Here is a 20553-nt window from a genome sequence, read left to right on the forward strand (position 1 = left end):
AGTAGTGGAATTTCTGGATCACATGGTAATTCTGTTTTTAACTTTTTGAGAAACTTCATGCTGTTTTCTGCAGTGGCTGTACCAGTGTACGTTCCCACCAACAATGCATGAGCTTTCCTTTTTCTCCACATCCTCACCAACACTTGTTGTTTCTTGTGTTTTTGATTTCAGACATTCTGACAGTTATGAAGTGATATTTCATTGTGGCTTTGATTTGCATTTCCCTGATGATGAGTGATGTTGAGCATCTTTCCATGTGTCTGTTGGCCATGTCTATTTCTTCTTTGGAAAATGTCTGTTCATGTCTTCTGCCCATTTTGGTTGAATTATTTGGGTTTTTTTGGTGATGGGTTATATAAGTTCTTTATATATTTTGGATATTATTAAGAGATGGTTTTAAAAGAGTAAAAATAAGAGAATATTGAGCAAAATGTTGAGGTTCCCCTAGTTAACATTTAGAGTATATCCTTATACACACACACACACACTCCACACAAATTTTGCATACTTTTAAAAAACATAAATGTAATCACACACCATACAGTGTTCTACAACATGCTTTATTCTCTTAATAATATTGTGAAGATCTTTCAATGTCAGTGTACGAATGTTAAATTCAATCTTCCTAAATAGATGCATAATATTCCATGGTATTAGTGCACCATATTTTTATTTATTTGACTACTTATCTACTTGCAGAAACCTATTTTTTTTCCATTTTTTCTATTACAAACAATTCAGCAATTACCAACCATGAAATAATAATTTTGCTTATGTGAGAGATATAAGAAATTGCTGGGGCGCCTGGGTGGCGCAGTCGGTTAAGCGTCCGACTTCAGCCAGGTCACGATCTTGCGGTCCGTGAGTTCGAGCCCCGCGTCAGGCTCTGGGCTGATGGCTCAGAGCCTGGAGCCTGTTGCTGATTCTGTGTCTCCCTCTCTCTCTGCCCCTCCCCCATTCATGCTCTGTCTCTCTCTGTCCCAAAAAATAAATAAATGTTGAAAAAAAAATTTAAAAAAAAAAAAAAAAAAAAAAAAAAGAAATTGCTAAAACTGGAATTGCCGGGTTAAGGGGTATGTCCATTTTCTATGTTTATGGATATTTCCTTACTGCCCTTCAGAAAGGCAATTGATTACTTTTAAGCCCCTACCATTAGCGCATGAGAGCCATCATATAAAAATATTCTCTTATATTTTCCTTTTTAAAAAAACTTTTAAAAATGTTTATTTACTTTTGAGAGAGAGCATGAGCAGGGGAGGGGCAGACACAGAATTTGAACCAGACTCCAGGCTTGGAGCTGTCAGCACAAAGCCCGATGTGGGTCTTGAACTCATGAACTGTGAGGTCATGACCTGAGTCAGATGCTTAACCAACTGAGCCACCCAGGTGCCCCTCTTATATTTTCTTTTTAGGACTTTTATAGTTTTGTTTTCCATGTGTGGTCTGTGAGATCATGACCCGAAGTCAGATGCTTAACCAACTGAGCCACCCAGGTGCCCCTCTTTATTTTCTCTTTAGGACTTTTATAGTTTTGTTTTCCATGTGTGGTCTTTTAAAAATTAATTTTCCTATTTATTAAGGTATTACTTCCCTCAATCCCCCTTCCTCTCTTTCCACTTTTTAGTTGTTCTTCTAGAATTTGTACATCTCCACATTTATACTTTGCATAATATTCAGGTATTGCTATCTTTCAATTCATTAATTTTAGACTATCTATTGGTTTGCTATTATGGTAGATGAAGATTTAGCTTTCTTATATTATCATTTCCTGTTGGTAAAAAAAATTTACCTTTTTGGTTAAATTGATAGTTAGGGTTTACATTATTTTTTACATAAGTATTATCCAGTGCTGGGTATTGTAGTATACCATAATTCTGTTCTCTTTTAGTGAAGCACATTTCCCACCACACATTTGCTTCGTTGCTTGGCTGGGTTTAGAATTCTAGGTTGGGGATCATTTTCATACAAAATGTTGAAGGGAGGGGCACCTGGGGGCTCAGTTGGTTGAGCATGTGACTTTGGCTCAGGTCATGATTTCATGGTTCGTGGGTTCAAGCCCCACATCGGGCTCTGTGCTGACAGCTCAGAGCCTGGAGCCTGCTTCGGATTCTGTGTCTCCCTCTCTCTCTGCCCCTCCCCCGCTCATGCTTTGTCTCTCAAAAATGAATAAACGTTAAAAAATTAAGAAAATGTTGAAGGGAGACAGAGGTGGTAGAAGCCGATGCACCACCTCCCAGCATCAGAGTGTTTGTAGCCGCCAGCCCCATGCTCCCTGGACTGGCTCCAAGTTCGTAAGGGTGGAAGGCGGTGGCAGTGGCAGTGGTAGTAACAGCAGTGACAACAGTTGTAGTTTCCAAATGTAACCTTAAAGCCAAAAGTCTAGTGATGGTGTCTCGCTTCATTTCTTCGGCCCTGCCCCTCCAACATATAAAGTACCAAATTAATTCCCTGGTAAAACAACAACAACAACAACGACAACAACAACAACAACAACAAAACCCTTTTCTGGAAGAAATATCTGGAATGATTTCTGTTTCCTACACTGAAGTGCAACACACACAATGTTACTCTTTGCGATTATGTTGGCAGATACTCCATACACAGCTGTTCTATATTTTGAATTGCTAATTACCTGAAATTTAAATTTTTTTTTTTTTTTCTGCTGATCTCTTACTCATGGTGCTGGTGCTTAGTCACCTTTGACTGTGAGTAGAGACTGTGGTGGTGAGAGGGTGACCCATACAGCTATTGGGGGAAGAGCATTCCAGGCACATCATGAGTAGTGAGTGAAAAGTCCTTGAAACAGAATTGTCTGGAACTTCAAGAAATAATGAAGAGCTGTGGCTGAAGTGGAATGATTGCAAATAGGAGGCGGTAAGTACAGAGGTAACGGCACCACATGGTGCAGGGGAATAGAGAGGAATTTGTTTTATATTCTTACTGAGAAGAGGAGCACTGGAAAGCTTTCAGCTCAGAGTGACATGATCTAACATACACCTGAAAAGAATCTCTCTGGATCCTGTGTTCAGACTGTACTGTAGGTGGAACAAAAGTAGAATCAGGGCGATCAGTCAAGAGATGATAACCAGGGGAGATAAGATGGTAGCTTAGACCTGCATGGTAGTGGTAGATGTAATGAGATTTGTTGGGTTCTGGTTATATTTTGAAGGTAGAGCCAATAGAATTTACAGATGGCTTGAATGTGTGTGTGTGGGTGATGTGATGGGGAGAGGAGAGATAGAAAGAGAGAAAGAGAGAAAGAAAGAGGGAGGGGAGAGAGAGAGAGAGAGAGAGAGAGAGAGAGAGTCTTAAGTAGGCTCCACGCTCAGCATGGAGCCCAAGGAAGGGCTTGGTTCCATGACCCTGGGAAATCAAGAGTCGGATGCTCAACTGACTGAGCCACCCAGGTGCCCCTATCTTCAATTTTTTTCAAGCAAAGAATCCTTCTTAAAATTTCATTAAGCTTAAAAAGTTTTTCATTAAGCTTCACAGCCATGTTATATATTATTTAGACATAAAAATTTTTCTGATTTCATTGCTCATAACTATTTCTTTCATCCCAAGTCTAGTAAACATCTCAGACATAACATGCCCCCAAACAAATTCTTGTTCCCTACCTCCAATCCCATTTGTTCAACCACAAGCATCCATCATCGCAAAAACAGTAGAGCTCACACATATCCTTCACTCAGTTTTGCTTCATGTTAACTTACATAATCATTTACAATGATCAAAACCAGGATACTATGCTATGCTACTATTTACTAAAGTATGGACCTTATTCAAATTTTACCCATTTTCCTTCTAATGTCTAATGTTTCCTTTTTCTGTCCAGGATCACACATTGCATTTAGTTACTATGCAGTTTTAGTTCTCTCCAATCTGTGACAGTTCCTCAATCTTCCCTTGTCTTTCATGACCTTGACACTGTTGATGAATCCTGGTCAGTTTCTCAATTTTGGTTTGTCTGATGTGCTCTCATGATCAGATTTAGATTATGCACACATGGTAGAAGAAGGGAAAGCAGTGAAAGTCAACTACAGTAGTGAATCTCTTTTTTCTTCTTTATAGTACTGAGAGTAGTGAGTTTCAACATACAGTAATGTTAAGTTTTGCAAATCCCACTAAAACTAAACATTTTCTAAAAAATGTCTAGGGAATCTGAGTTATTAGTGACCTACTGTATTTACTTTACCAGTTGCAATGCTTACCACATTCCAGAGCTAATGATAATATTTATATAAAGACATCAAACCAGGTATAATATTAAAAGAAAATTTTAATGTTTATTTTTGAGAGAGAGAGAGAGAGAGAGAGAGATTGAGACAGAGCATTAGCAGGGGAGGTGCAGAGAGAGAGGGAGACACAGAATCCAAAGCAGGCTCCAGGCTCTGAGCTGTCAGCACAGAGCCTGAGGTGGGGCTCAAACCCACGAATCAAACCGTGAGATCGTTACCTGAGCCAAAGTTGAAGCTGGACGCTTAGCTGACTGAGCCACCCGGTGCCCCTCCAGGTGTAATCGTTTTATTTTTTTTTCAACGTTTATTTATTTTTGGGACAGAGAGAGACAGAGCATGAACGGGGGAGGGGCAGAGAGAGAGGGAGACACAGAATCGGAAACAGGCTCCAGGCTCTGAGCCATCAGCCCAGAGCCCGACGCGGGGCTCGAACTCACGGACCGCGAGATCGTGACCTGGCTGAAGTTGGACGCTTAACCGACTGCGCCACCCAGGCGCCCCAGGTGTAATCGTTTTAAATGGAGAGCCCGAAGCACTTGACCTTATTTGTCTCAAAGCAAAGAGTAGCTCTTTCTATAGCAACTAGCAGTTTAAATGGGTATGTTAAAAAGTATTGCTTATGTCTGTTTTGTGGCAATGGATTAGACTTTATTTGAGTAAGATTTTTGCTGTATATTTTATGGAAGATATGAATTTATTGGAATTCCTTTCTCATGTGTCTTTTCTATTCGGACTTGTGTTCATTTACGAGACTTTTTTTTCCTTCTCATATACACTACTCTGTATAAACAGTGATTATATTCAATACTACTTAAATTGCATGTCAAGAGGGGCACCTGTGTGGTTCAGTTGGTTAAGCCTTCAACTTTGGCTCCGGTCATGATCTCACAGTTCATGAGTTCGAGCCCCATGTCGGGCTCTGTGCTGACAGCTCAGAGCCTGAAGCCTGCTTCAGATTCTGTGTCTCCCTCTCTCTCTGCCCCTCCCCTGTTCATGCTCTGTCTCTTTCTCAAAAAATAAACATTAACAAAATTAAATTGTATGTCAAGAAAGATGATCTATGAGGTTTCCAAGGAAATTCAAAATATTCTTTATTACAAACATTGTTGGAATATGAATGAGGCTTCTGGGTATATATTATGAAAACTCAGATTCTCAAGAGTCTTAAAAGTGTATAATATCCAGATATATGGTCATCCTTAATTTTCAAATAACTGATGGTAGTTTCCTTTATTTGCTATACTTCACATTATTTCTATGAAACAACAAAAACAAAAATCCTGGAATTACTTTGATTTGTAGGGTTTGGAGAATGAAAGATTATCCTAATCATAAAATCTGTTATCACTGGGGCACCTGGGTGGCTCAGTTGGTTAAGCGTCTGACTTCAGTTCAGGTGATGAGCTCAGTTTGTGGATTTGAGCCCTCTGTCAGGCTCTGTGCTGGCAGCTCAGAGCCTGGAGCATGCTTGTTTCTGTGTGTGTGTGTGTGTCTCTCTCTCTGCCCCTCCCCTGTTCATGCTCTGTCTCTCTCAAAAATAATAAGCATTGAAAAAAAATAAAAAATCTATTATCACTAAAGGGGCACCTGAGTGGCTCAGTTGGTTAAGTGTCTGACATCAGCTTAGGTCATGATCTCATGACTTGTGAGTTCAAGCCCCACATCACACTCTCTTCTGTGAGTGCAGAGCCTGCTTTGGATCCTCTATCTTCCTCTCTCTCTGACTCTTCTCTGCTCATTCTCTTTCAAAAATAAATAAACACTTAAAAAAATCTATTATCACTACAAAATGCTGTTGGCATTCTTGTTGCTCTGTCTATAAACACTCTTAAAATTACCAATGAATATTTTAGAAAATTAATCTACAACTTGAGATAGAGTATGTGTATTTGATTGTATGGGTATATTATAGCAGTATTATTTAATCAAATAATATATTTGATTATACTGATATATAATCAAATGTGTATGTCAACAGTAAAGTTATATGCTTTTTGTTAAGTTTACTATTTTAAATATAAATGTTTCTTCTCCTAACTTAAGTGAAGACACTGATATACTTGGGAGAAACTTTTTATTATTTACAGTTTATAAAAATTATCAGGCAAGTTTATATAAATTTAGATTACAAAAGTATAATCATATAAGAAGGTTAATTGAATATCATCCAAGAATTAAGATAAATGACATAGAGCTTAATTTCATAAATTAGAATATATGTGCTATCATGGTGACAGATTATGACTTAATGATTATGCTCATAAATAGATTACAAGGTCAGCATCACTGGTCTGGATCTGCAGTCACCATAAATGCAGAAAAGGATAAGCTACATTCTAATGGACTGTTTTCTATAAGGAATATGTTCCAATAAACCCTGACAAAGCAGGACATGCTAATATTTATCCAGAGGGCAGAAAGTCACATTTGTTGTTGCACAGCGAAAATTCGATTGGTTTCTGTTGACTTATAAAAGTCTATGTGAAAGACAATGTAATTATTGTTACTGGAACAGGATTTTAGAGAGGACTGAAAAGGATTTTATTTTATTTTTATTTTTTTTAAATTTCTTTTAACTTTTATTTATTTTTGAGATAGGGAGAGACAGAGCATGAACGGGGGAGGGTCAGAGAGAGAGGGAGACACAGAATCTGAAACAGGCTCCAGGCTCTGAGCAGTCAGCACAGAGCCCGACGTGGGGCTTGAACTCCCAGACCACGAGATCGTGACCTGAGCTAAGTCGGATGCTTAACTGACTGAGCCACCCAGGCGCCCCAGACTGAAAAGGATTTTAAAGAGACTTCAAGTAAAGAGTTATTTCCATAATACAGATAAGTTAACTAAGGCAGTTGTATTAACACTGAAAATTTACATTGAACAGTTGTTTTCTACTTACACATGGTAGTAGTTAGATTATAAAGGATGACCAAAATTCAAATTATGTACTTTTTAGCTAATGCCAAGCTTTTAGTCATTTTAGGAGGACAATGATTTAACTCTCTGTATATGTTATGGAAAGACAGCCAATTATTATATGCATAATTCAACTATTCACAAGTTTAGAAACGTACCAATAAAGATGTTAATGTCAATATTCTAACTTCTGTGGTAAAGGGTTCTTCAATGAATGGAAATAATTCTTCCATTAGAGATATATCCCTAAGTTGGGGAGGGAAGGAGATCCTTGACTTTCACACAAAATTGGCTTTGTTGACAAACTTTCCCTGAAACCCTTTCTTTTAAGGATGAACAAGGCCAGTGAGCATTGGGTAATCAGATCCAATATATAATATATCCCTTAAAGATATGTCTTCTCTGTGTTAGGTCTCAAATGATTATTTAAAAGTCTTTAAAAATATTTTAGGCTTTTAATAGATGCCCTTAATTCTGGAAACTGCACTGCTTATCCAATTGCTGTATTATCTGTTACCAATGCCATTCTGGAATGAATTATTAGTCTTATTTATTCATCAGCTGGTTTGAGAAATAGTTACACAAAGAAGATCTGAACTAATAACTAAAGATAGCATGAGGAAAAACCTTTGATGGAAGTACTTTTTTTTTTAATGTTCATTTATTTTTGAGAGACAGAGAGAGACAGAATGTGAGTGGGGGAGGGGCAGAGAGAGCGAGAAAGACACAGAATCTGAAGAGTCTCCAGACTCTGGGCTGTCAGTACAGAGCCCGACACGGGGCTCAAACTCACAAGCCGTGAGATCATGACTTGAGCCGAAGTCAGATGCTCAACCGACTGAGCCACCCAGGCACCCCTATATTTGGTAATCTTTTTAGCACTCTTTAGATTTCTCTTCCATGGAAAACAAATGGGTATCATATTTTGCCATAAAACACATAGTAACCTTTTTCTTTTTTGTCATAAAATACCAAGTGTAAGAATGATGGGATCATAGTAATCTCATGGCTTAAAATCTTATAAAGCCTTCCCATTACACTTAGAATAAAATTAAAAGTTTTTGCTGGAGCCTAAGGTTCTAGAGGATCTCTCCTTTCACCTCTGCCCAAATTAATGTCTTATCACTTCCACTGAATTCTGCACCAGTCATAAAACTGGCTTTCTGGTTATTCTCTGGATGTGTTTAACTTACAATCATATTAGGGCCTTTATGCTCGCCCCTTCTCAACATCCACATCCTAGCTCAATATCTCCTTCTTAGATCACTTATTTACAATACTTCCACACCCTCCTCCCCAGGTACCCTCTATCTCATAAGCCTGCTTCATTTTCTGTATAGCACTTACCCTTCTCTGAAAATACAGACTTTATTTTTGTCTACTTATTTATTTTTCTCTTTTCCTCAAAGATATAAACTTCAAGAAAGCTGGGGCTGTCTCTCTTATTTACTGTGGGTTCCCAGCAAGCACATAAAAAAGTGCTGACACACAGTAGATGGTCAATAATTATCTGTTGAATGATGCATGGGTAAAAAACACCCCAGCAGAGAAAATAAACATGAATATTTTGTTCATGTTTATTCATGGTTCCGTTTTGGGTTCTTTACAATATTTCTGTTCCGATTACTTATCATTTCACAACAAACTACCCCCAAAGTTACCACCTTAAAAGAACAATTATTTTATTACACTCACACTACTGTCAGGGAATTTAGGCAAGTTTTGACTAGGTGATTTTTCTGCTCTAATAGTGTTGGTTGGGGTCATTTAGAATTTCACCGGCAGCTGGTATGGTGGGTCCGAGATGGCTTCACTTACAAGCCTGGTACCAAGTGGAGATGGCTGTAATCCTGGGTTCAGCTGGCCCCTTCTCTTGCTTTACATGGGAGCTCAAGGGTCCAGTAGAGCAAGGTAGGAGCTGCTAGTCCTCTTAAAGCTTATGTCTGGAACTGTCAAATCAGACACAGGTTAGCTCAGGTGAGGGGAGCAGTATCAAAGCATATACAGTCATTTTTAATCTGGTACATTTCTGAGATAGAATATTTCCAAGTAAATGTTCCTAAAGAAAACAATTCAACAAATTCAGTATCTTTCTGGAAGTTACAGGCTTCTGACTTAAGTCTCAGCTAAATTCAGGGAAGGCTTCAAATGCTAAAAAAGAAATACAAAAATTAGAAGTTATATAAAAGATATGTAAAACTTTGAATATATATCTTATTTACTTATTTGCAACACAATGGACATTGTGAATTGGCTTACATCCTGAGACTATAAGCAAAATTTGTGATCTCCCTGCTGTGTACATTTTTATGGAGAGTAGGTTCATAGTTTTCATTGATTTTTCAGTTTCTAATGACCCCCCTCCTCCCCTATCAAGTATTTCCCTAAGCAAAATTATGGAGTGCAAGGGGCGCCTGCATGGCTCAGTCGGCTAAGTGTCCAACTTAGGCTCACATCACGATCTCATGGTTCGTGAGTTTGAGCCCAGCATTGTGCCCTCTGCTGTCAGTGAGGAGCCTGCTTTGGATGCTCTGTCCTCTCTCTCTGCCCCTCCCCCACTTGTTCTTTCTCTCTCTCTCTTTCAAAAATAAACATTAAAAAAATTATGGAGTGCATAAGTTCATTTTTATATCTATCTCCCTTGATAATACCTAGCCTTGTGTAACAATAATGGTAATAGCTGACAAAAATATTATTATCTTAAGCCAAGAGTAATGTTCTATAATAACCCTATGAAGTACTACTATCATCCTTATTTTATGCCTGAAGAAACTGAGGCATAGTATCTTGCCCATAGCATGTGGTGGGGCTGGGAACCCTACCATACTGGCTGCAGATGGTCTGACGCAACAGGGCTCTCTCTGTTCAGGAGTAATAGTTTACTCCTTTGTAAATTGGGGAGAATAATAGTAGTTAGTGTCACGGCGGCTATTAGATGAGCTGAACTAGGATAGTCCATAGCTGCATGCCTGGCACATATTACATTGGCATTTGATAAATACAGGCTCTCCACCTTTAACCTCTGTTGTATTCCAGAAGGCTTTGCTATCTTTCGTTGTAGAGATATTGGTGTGATAAAATGCAGACCTGAAGGGGAGGATGGGTGGGTAAAGATCTGAAAGTCTAGGGCCAAACCTGGAGATACTGCTCTCTCCACTAAACTCCTTAGAGTCTGGTGTTTTCTCTTAAAATTGTATGCAAATGTCGCATTCTACTCCCCAATTCAGTTGCTTATCTATTAATATGAAACTTGATTACCCCAAAGCTTTTGGGATCATTGTTTTTCTGTGATGCACCTTGTTTATGCCTTGGTCTCACACACACAACTGCTCTGATGAACTTAGTGCAGGTTTGGGAATTTAGACGCCCTAGAGCCTTCTGTGGACCCTTTAGCTTGTTCGGGCCTTATATTTTTCACTTATAAAGTGGAGTGGGTGTTGATGACTAGATGATTTTACCAAAGTCTTTTCTGTTCTGGAATTACACAATATGAAACTGTCCTTTAGGGGGCCTGGGTGGATCAGTGGGTTAAGCGTCAGACTCTTGATTTCTGCTCAGGTCATTATCTCACGGTTAGTGAGTTTGAGTCAGTGTTGGGCTCTGCACTGACAGGGTGGAGCCTGCTTGGGATTCTGTCTCATTCTGCCTCTCCCCTGATCGTGCTTTCTCTATCAAAAATAAACATTTAAAATGGTCTTTTATCCCGGTTTTCAAACTGTGGGTTTCCACTTAGCAGGCAGAAACTCCAATTCGGTGGGTCAAACATTAAAAAAAAAAAAAATCGGGATAACTACTCTGCGGTGAAATTCTTGTTTCAGAATAGATATTAAAATGTAATGTGCAAAACGACATCTGAAATGTTTATCTTCATCGCTGGTGGTAATTGAAACACCTGAAAGTTGGTGTAAGGCAGTGCACCCCAGAGACGTGTAATTGGGAGAATCCCGGTTTGCCCGCCTTAGTACATCAACCTCGGAAGCTCCATTTGAGGGCTCCCACCAAAAGCCCAAGGCGCAAACCTGCGCGCGGACCCCGGTCCCGTACCTCCTCGCGATGGCAGCGGCCCGCCGGCCTGCGGGGCGTCACCTGGGCCGACGTCGCACCTCCCGCCTCCCGCCTGGGCCAAAGTGAAGCTGCGCGCCTTCTGACGTCATCACCGGGCGCCGCGGCCCCCACCACCTTCCACTTCGCGGGAGAAGTTGTTGGCGCGAATGGATCCCGAGTCCCGGTAACGGATTCTCCAGCCCACCGGCCTGCCCGCCCGCGCCGTAGTCCGTGGGCTGCGATGGTGAGTCCCTGGGGGAGGCTGTGCGGCTCGGGGGCTTGGGAGAGTTTGCAGGCTGGGTGTGGACCGGGCACTTTTGGAATGCAGGGTGGGGGAGGACGGCGGTGCGGGGCTCCGAAGGGGAGCGAAGGCACGGAAGGGGCCAAAAATCTGGCACTGGTCGCACAGCTTTCCTGGGACCGCGGGGTTTCTGCTCTCGGCAGCAGGCTGCGCTCATGTCTTTGGTGCTGCGCCGCAGTTTCACTTTTTTTTACTCTTGGGGGAAGGGAGGAAGGAAGAGAGTAAAGAAGGTGATTTGGGGGGCTTGGCGATAAAGTTGTTTTCCTGTTTGGCGTTGCCCGAAACCTCTCTTTGCGTCCTGCTTAAAGCATTGATTTCAAGCCCTAGTTCAAGGCGGAGAAAAATGTAACAAACTTTCCTTTTTTGTAAGTTGTGTTAGGCCTTGAACTTTCGTCATTAATAGCGCCACGAAACGCTCATCACAGAGCCGTTTGAGACCGAAGGCTTAGGGAGGATGCTTTATTTTGTTTAAATGAATTGGTAGAAGCCAAAGGGATAACACGGTTTACCGGGGGGGGGGGGGGGGGGGGAACCCAAACCCTAACAACACTGGAGGTAAAGACAGATACAATATATCTGACAGCTGTCATCGCTTATCACCTGATGTTAAAAATAATCTTATAAAAACACACTTCTGTATAATTGTGCATAAAGCATATCAATTGAGCGTGAAATGATTATGCAGGTATTAAAACAGACGTTCATGCTGGTATGGAAATAGATACAGATATGTGTTTGAAATATTTAAAGGACAATTTATGATGATCTATTAAGCCAGAATCTACTTCATAATCAGACGTAATTTTTTCAACTATTTTTTACCTTATCACAACACCAGCATCCTGGAGGGAAAATTTTTATGCCACATTGGGAAACCTTGCAGCCCTTAGTGTTTTTTTCTCATAAAAAAGGGATAAAATAATAGCCACCTTGCACCAAATATCAGTGTGTGAGCTCTTTGTTTTATATACCTTTCTCACTTAAACCTCTCAGCAATCTAGTTTTACGGATGGTGAAGGAGGCTTTTAGAGTTTAAACAGTTTGTCATACAACTAATAAGTGGTTGAACTAGAGTAGGAACCTCGGTTTTTCTGACCACTACATTATACTGCCTCCCTAAAATGATTATAATTAATATTGGACTTAAGGCACTATAGTATTGTGGAAAGTTGATGACATTTGGAGTCTTGAAGGTTAAGAGTAAGGCGATAATTTAGTCTTGCTCTGCCATTTGGTAGTTTTGTGGTGGTGGATTTTATTTGGTTTAAGTAAATAGCTTAACTTTAACTTTTTTAAGCTTGTGTTTTTCTTAACTGTAAAAAGGGGTAAAATATAGCTGTCTTAAGTGATTAGCTTGAGGATTAAACAGGGTAATATGTGTAAAGCTTTTTTTGTGGCACCTAGCATGTGGAGGTATACTACTATGTGACTACCAATGATCTAATTTTATTAGGAAGGACTCTGGAACATTGCATAGTTTAAGGGTATCAAAGATGCCTCTGATGTTGTCAGTTACAGTGAACAATGGTTTATATAGTCAACTTTTGATCATTCAAGGACTTTAAGTTTTGGTTCTTTTCTATCTTAGTACTTTTGTTCGCATGCAGATGAAAAACAAAGCTCTTCTAAGAGAAGAAGTAGGGGTCAGATGGGTCAGTTTTGCTCTTTGCTGAAGGGAAAGGTTCTATAACATAGATAAGAATTTTGGATTGCATTGGTATTTAATTTAGTCTTTCTGTCTCTAGTACAACAGTTAGCAAAACCCCAGACTAAAATTCTGTTCAGTGTAGATTTATTGAACACCTAGGCACAAGTTATATTGTAATACAGTAGTTTTTAACTTTGGGTCACAGTTCCCTTTGATAATGTGGTGAGTGGTATGCAAATTTTCTGCCCACAGAAATACATATGGGCATGTATACAACATTTAAGAGAATTTGCATATCTTCTGAAGCCCTTCCATAGACGTTTACAACTCTTACCCTGGGGGCTACATTTTTTTTTTCTTAAATATTTTCTAACTGAAGTTATCAATAAAGGGGTAAAATACTATATCTACAAAATCCAATACTCCGTGAGCATTAAAAAAGAGAAAACTTTATGCCCTGATATAAAACAGTTGTCAAGATAATTTAGTTAAAAAACAAGGGTGTAGGACAGTATGTAAAGTTTCACTTTATGCAGAGAAAGAGAGAAAAGAATATACACACTTTTATTTGAAGTGTGAAAGGATACACAAGGAACTGATAACATTTGCTACCTCTGAAGATGGGAAATATGTGTCTGAGAGGCAGGATCAGAAGCAGACTTTTTTACTCTTGAATTTTTAACCATGTGAACATAATGTCTATTAAAGGAATTGAAACAAAATTAAAGATAAAAAGAATAGAAAAGAAGTCATGTCAACAATTTGGTTGCTATTAGAATTTAATAACATGCTCAAAATGTGAATGAAACCTGAGATGCCATTTTTAAGAAATCAGCATATGTAATTTGTTGGCTGGTATAATTTATTGAACACATGCATAAGGTTGAATCAAACACACATGAGACCTAGAGTATAGCCTGTTTGAAGAGCTGTCATGTCTAAATACATCTGAGTTGCTTCATGCCCCATTTTAGGGGATACCTTTTGCATTGAGTTTTACTATAGGAATGCTCCCCCTGGACTAGTGCTGTCACCCTATTATAGTGTAGTTTTTGCCATATGTAGTAGTAGGTGACCTATAAGGCCCCTACCTACCTCTCTTAGCTCTCTGTCTTTTGAGTGTATTAGGCTGGTTCTGTCTCTGCTCTTGTTCTTGCTATTTCATCTCCTTGTTCACATCCTTCCTCACACGTCTGCCTTTTTCTTATTACTCAAGCCTCAGTCATCACTTCCTCAGAGCTTTTGGTGTTGTATCTAAGAAACCATTGCCTAATCCAAGGTCATGAAGATTTATGCCTGTCTTCTAAAAGTTTTACCTCTCACCTTTAACCTTGATCCATTTTGAGTTAATTTTTAAATTTTATTTTTTATTTTGGAGAGAGAGTGAGCAGGAGGGAGAGAGGGGTATAGAGGGAGAGAAAGAGAGAATCTTAAGCAGGTTCCATGCTCAGCACGGAGCTGGATGTGGGGCTCCATCCTGTGACCCCGAGATTATGACCTGAGCTGAAATCAAGAGTCAGATGCTCAACTAACTGAGCCACCCAGGCGTCCTGAGTTAATATTTTGTATAGGGTGTGAAGTAGGGGTTCATGTTTATTCTTTTGCATGTGGATAGTTGTTCCTGCACCATTTGCAGACATTTCTTTTCCCATTGAATTATCTTGGCTCTCTAGTTAAGAATCAAGTGACCGTAAGTGTGAGGATTTTTTTTTTTTTAATTCTCTGTACTTTTCCTCTATCTATCTATCTACCTACCTATCTACCTATCTACCTACCTATCTACCTATCTACCTATCTTAGTGCCAGTAACACACTGTCTTTTTTACTGTAGTTTTGTGGTAAGTCCCTGCCTGCCCTTCCCCCCCCCCGCCCCCCGCCTTGTGGTAAGTTTTGAAATCAGGAAGTATGAGTTCTTCAACTTTGTTATTTTTCAAGATTATTTTGTGTGTTCTAGGTCCCTTGACTCTCCACATGAATTTTAGAATCAGCAAAGAAGCCAGCTGGGATTTGATAGTGATGATGTTGAATCTGTGGATCATTTGGGGGAGTATTGCCCTCTTGACAATAGAATGTCTTCTGATCCATGAACATGGACTATCTTTTCATTTGTTTACGTCTTTAATTTCTTTAAACAGTGTTTTATAGTTTTCAGAGTATAGGTTTTACACTTTTATTAGGTTTACTTCTAAGTATTTTGTTCTTTTTGATGATATTGTAAATGGAATTGTTTTCTTAATTTCAATTTTGGATTGTTCATTGCAAAAGTGTAGAAACTTTTGTATATTGATCTGTATTCTGCAACCTTGCTGAACTCATGTAGTAGTTTTAATAGTTTTTTTCGTGGATTCCTTAGGATTTTTTTCTATATAAGATCATTTCATCTGTAAATAGAGATAGTTTTACTTCATCCTGTCCAATCTAGGTACCTTTTATCTCTCTGTCTCTCTCTTTTTATTGCCTAAATGCTTTTGCTGGAACCTTCACAAGTGTTGAATAGAAGTGATGGGAGTGGTTGCATCTTTTTCCTGATCTCAGGGAAAGCATTCTAACAACTTTTTGCTTTCAAAGTGTAAGACCTCAATATAGTTTTAAATACTTTATTCCACAGCTTGTCTCTGCTGTGCTACCAGTTAAATCATTGTGTATATTACTCAGATATATAATTTGTATATTAGTGTTTTTCAGGATAAAAGATTCTTATATTTGGACAGGTTTTGTGAAGTTTGTTGATAATCAGTTTCTTCTTGTGGATTTGGTGGTTGACTTAAAAATATTAATCAGAAATATTTATATTTCTTTGTTACTTTCAAAGTAGAGAAGTGAAGCCAAGATACATTGTGGCAACTACTCTACAGAGCACTGCCATACTTACTTTGCATAAAATCCTGTACCTTTCAAAGATAAGTGAACAGAGTGACATAATTTGTTTTCTTTTTGCATTTTTGATAGGCAAATATAACTTGTTTGTTGGTTGAGCTCATCAGCAGTGGAAAAAAGTAACTTGAAGGTTTTGATTATACTTCCAAGTAAATATATAGTGGCTTTTGTACTTTGACCTTCTAAAGCTAGAGGTCAGTGAAAGCTTACTTCTGTATGGGTTTAGGAGTATTTATTGCAAAAATTTTTTTCATCTCTAACTCTACTAGTGGATTTATATAATGAACCAAGTTGGAAACTTCTTGGTACAGGTAAAGGACTCTAAAAATGCAAGATTTTTTTTTTTTTTTTTGAGTACTTGGCAAAGTTGGGTATTTTGTCTTGGCTTATGTATGTTAAAATTGCGTTTGGGCTGCCTACTAGGTGATGCTTCTCTCTAATAGTGTTGTAGAATTGTTAGTTACACCTTAAGGTAGAAAATGCAAGAAGTCTTTTTTTGCTTACGTTTAAGAGCATCTTAAATTTCAAAACTTTTACTAGAGAATATCTTGTTGGCATTCTTAATTTTTTTAATTCTGGCGTTGAAGTTAAAAAAGTCATAGGGTTGTTATGAGGATTAAATGAGTAAATATTTTTAAAGTGCTTAAATTATTGCTTGGCACAGAGCAAGTCCTATTTAAGGGTTTATTAAAGAAGTAAATAAATGATGCCTTGACTCTGGGCACTGGCAAAAGAAAAAGAGGGAAGGGGACAATAATATTTGAGAGATAGGATGAATAGGTGGAGAGTCAGAGTGAGGAGGAAAAACAGTACCCAGGTTTCTGTTTTGGGTGAATGGTGGTGCTATGCATTGAGGTGGGGAATAAAGGGAGAGAAGCAAGTCCCACAGAAATACGAGCTTAGTTTTGGACATTATGGATTGGAGGTATCTTTGGGGCATTTGGACAGAGATGTATCGGCAGACTATTGGCTACGTGATATGGAACTTAGGGGAGGTGTGGGGTGGAGAGATTGAGGAGAGCTTTAGGAGGTATCAGTGTGTATATACTTGGTACTGAGGTTGAGATGGATGTGAGTTAGCTTGAGTGTATGTGGATCAGAAGTTTTTGATTTCGGATTCATGGAGAACCATTAGTAGGTTTCAGGGAAAACCCCTGAATTTTAGATTACATGCAAAGTTTTGTATGTGTGTGGGGTGTTTTTTGCCATCAGTCAGTTCTCTAGTTCTCTTGATACTAACTGGGTGTCCTACAGTTCAGTTTACTTCCGACACTATTCAGATTTAGTGCAGACTGCATAAGTTAAGGGGTTCAGTCCCACAAAGTGGCTCCCACTTCAGAAGCCAGTTACAAGCCCTAGTCCACCTATACTTCTGACTGACTGGCTTTTTCAGGACCTCCTCCTCAGGTTTGATAATTTGCTATGGTGGCTCACAGAACTCAGGGAAACATTTTACTTATATTTACTGGTTTATTATGTGGCTACAACTCAGGAACAGCTAAAGGGAAGGAGAAGGTTTGTAGGGTAAGATATGGGGGGTTGGGGGGTCAGAGCTTCCGTGCTGTCTTTGGGTATGCCACCCTCCTAGCAACTTGATATGTTGACTAACCCAGAAGTTCTTCAAACATCGAACCTTGCTTATTCAAGAGTCTTTATAATCTAATCTTCAGTCCACCTCTTCTCCCTGTAGAACTAGGAGTGGGGCTGAGAGTTCCCATTCTTGGCCTTTCTAGTGACCAGTTTCCATCCTACGTTGCCTCATTAGTATAAACTTAGGTGTGATCCAAAGAACTGATTGTAAATAACAGAAGACACTTCTGTCACTTAGGAAATTCCAAGGTTTTTAGGAGCTCTGTGCCAGGAACCGGGGATAAATTTTTATTATAGTGTGTTTTTGCATATTTCTGTGGAAAATATTCATAGCTTTTGTCAGATCCACGAAAGTGTAAAAAACAAAACAAAACCCTGGTGTGTTTAGTGAAAAGACCACGCCTCTGTTTACTTGGCACACGTTTTGGATATTAATAGATAGGCAACCTGTTACTGACAGCATCTTATACTAGCGTATAAGTTTTGCAGGGACAGGAGCCACAAGGATAGGGAACTGCTGTACAGTGCCTGGCACATGGTACATTTTTAATAAGTATTTGATGAAGTACAAATAAACTTTATTTCCAATAAAAGAGAAATTAACTAGAATAGAAAATTTACTGGTATGAAAACATCTTTTCTAGCCCTTTCTACTTTAATCTATCAAACATTTTTGTTAAAGTTTATTTAAGTAATCTTTACACGCAACATGGGGCTTGAGTCTGCAACCCTGAGATCAAGAGTCACATGCTGGGGCGCCTGGGTGGCTTGATTGGTTAAGTGTCTGACTTCGGCTCAGGTCACGATCTCGTGAGTTCTAGCCCTGTGTTGGGCTCTGTGCTGACAGCACTGAGCCTGGAGCCGTTTTCAGATTCTGCGTTTCCCTCTCTCTCTGCCTCTCCCCTGCTTGTTCTTTCTCTCTCTCTTTCTCTCCGAAAAATAAACATAAAAAAAAAAAAGTTGCATGCTCTTCCGACTGAGCCAGCCAGGTGCCCCTCTAATCTATTGAACATTTAATGACAATAAGTAATATAGCCTAGAGAAATACAGTATTTATTATGTGGTAGGTCTATTTTTTTAAATTATTTTTTATTTTCTTAAATATTTATTTATTTATTTATTTATTTATTTATTTATTTATTTATTTATTTAATGTGTAGTTAGTTATTTTTGACAGAGAGAGAGCAGGAGTGCGAGAGGGGCAGAGACAGAGAGGGAGAGAGAGAATTCCAAGCAGGCTCTATGCTGTCAGTGCAGAGCCCAACATGGGGCTTGATCCCACAAGCCTGTGAGATCATGACCTGAGCTAAATCAAGAGTTGGATGCTTAACTGACTGAGCTACCCAGGTGCCCCTATTTATTTTTTAAATGCTTTTATTTTTAGCTTTGAGAGAGAGACAGAGCAGGAGTGGGGGGGAGAGAAAGAATGTCGAGCAGGCTCTATGATCAGCACAAAGCCCAACATAGAGCTTTATCCCATGATCCCAGGATTATGACCTGAGCTGAAATCAAGAGTTGGTTGCTCAACCTACTGAGCCATCCAGGTGCCCCACAATTATTTATTAAAAAAACATATTTATTTATTTATTTATTTATTTACTTACTTACTTACTTACTTACTTATTTATTTAGAGACAGAGAGAGACAGAGAGAGAGAGAGAGAGCAAGGGAGAGGCAGAGAGAGAATCCTGAGCAGCCTCTGTGTGGGGCTTGATCCCACAAACCGTAAGATCATGACCTGAGCTGAAATCAAGAGTCACCCAGATGCCCCCCAATTATTTGTTTTTTAAATTGAAGTATAGTTGACACACGTTCATTTCAGGTGTAGAAAATAGTGAATTGACAACTCTATATGCTGTGCTCACCACACGCTTAGCTGTCATGTGTCACCATAAAATGCTATTGCAATACCATTGACTGTATTCTATATGCTGTACTTTTTTGTCCCTGTGACTTATTCATTCCATAACTAGAAGCCTATATCTCCCACTTCCCTTTGTACATTTTGCCTATCTCTTCAACCCCCTTCCCTTTGGCAACCACCAGTTCTCAGTATTTATGGTCTTTTTGTGCTTTTTGTTTGTTTTTTAGATTTCACATATAAGTGAAATCATGTGGTATTTGTCTTTCTGTCTGAATTAATTTCACTTAGCATAATACCCCCTAGGCCCATCCATGTTGTCATAAATGGCAAGATCTCATTATTTTTATGGCTGAATAATATATATATGTGTATTATATTACATATATAATACAATATTTATTATAATATTATATATATATAATATACACGTATATGTGTGTGTGTGTGTGTGTGTGTGTGTGTGTAAACCCCATGTGGTCTTTGTTCATCTGTCAGTGGACACTTAGGTTGGTAGGTCTGTTTTCGATTTGAACTTAATTTCAGTCTTCATTGAAATAGTGTAAATTTGATTTTTTAGATCTGAAGTCAGCTGTAAAAAGTTGACTTCTGGATGAATAAAAACCATAATCAGACTACATTAACCGTGGTGAAATGTCAAAATGTTGAAATAAATCATTAGATCAGGCATAAAGAGTTTTAAATGTTTCAGTTATTCCAATTATGCATGTTTGAAGGAGAACTTATTTTTTAAAAATCTAAATTAATTAATTTCCATTTTCTGTTTAATTTTGCTGGTGTTGGTTAGTACTTTTGGATCAGGTACACCTGAAAACTTTCTGTAGCCCAGTATTTCATTGAAAGAGTAGTCTCGGACTCATGTGATTACACTTATTATGGCTTTTAGAATTTCACACATCTTCCTCAACACAACCAAGAATAGAATTGGGTTTTTTCACTTCTTGGGAGCAGCCTCTTAGGTAGACTGAGCAGATTCTAGGGCAAGTAGGAGAGGCAGATACTTCCATAATCATATGTTCTCTATTTCTTTTCCCTTTCTGTGCTTTATATTGTCTGTTCT

General features: G+C 38.8%; 1 protein-coding gene across 1 annotated transcript in view; it reads left to right on the forward strand.

Moving 5' to 3' along the window:
• Positions 1-8989: 8989 nt before the first annotated feature.
• The window catches only part of RFC1 (replication factor C subunit 1), an 89145-nt gene continuing 77581 nt past the window's right edge, over positions 8990-20553 (forward strand). Inside the window, exons 1-2 of the mRNA XM_025921430.2 lie at positions 8990-9062; positions 11051-11439. Of these exons, the coding sequence (XP_025777215.2) occupies positions 8990-9062; positions 11051-11439 (462 nt within the window). The remainder of the gene's footprint in view (positions 9063-11050; positions 11440-20553) is intronic.

Source organism: Puma concolor, chromosome B1 (genome assembly GCF_028749965.1).
Source record: "Puma concolor isolate L17-30 chromosome B1, mPumCon1.1.hap2, whole genome shotgun sequence".
Lineage (NCBI taxonomy): Eukaryota > Metazoa > Chordata > Mammalia > Carnivora > Felidae > Puma > Puma concolor.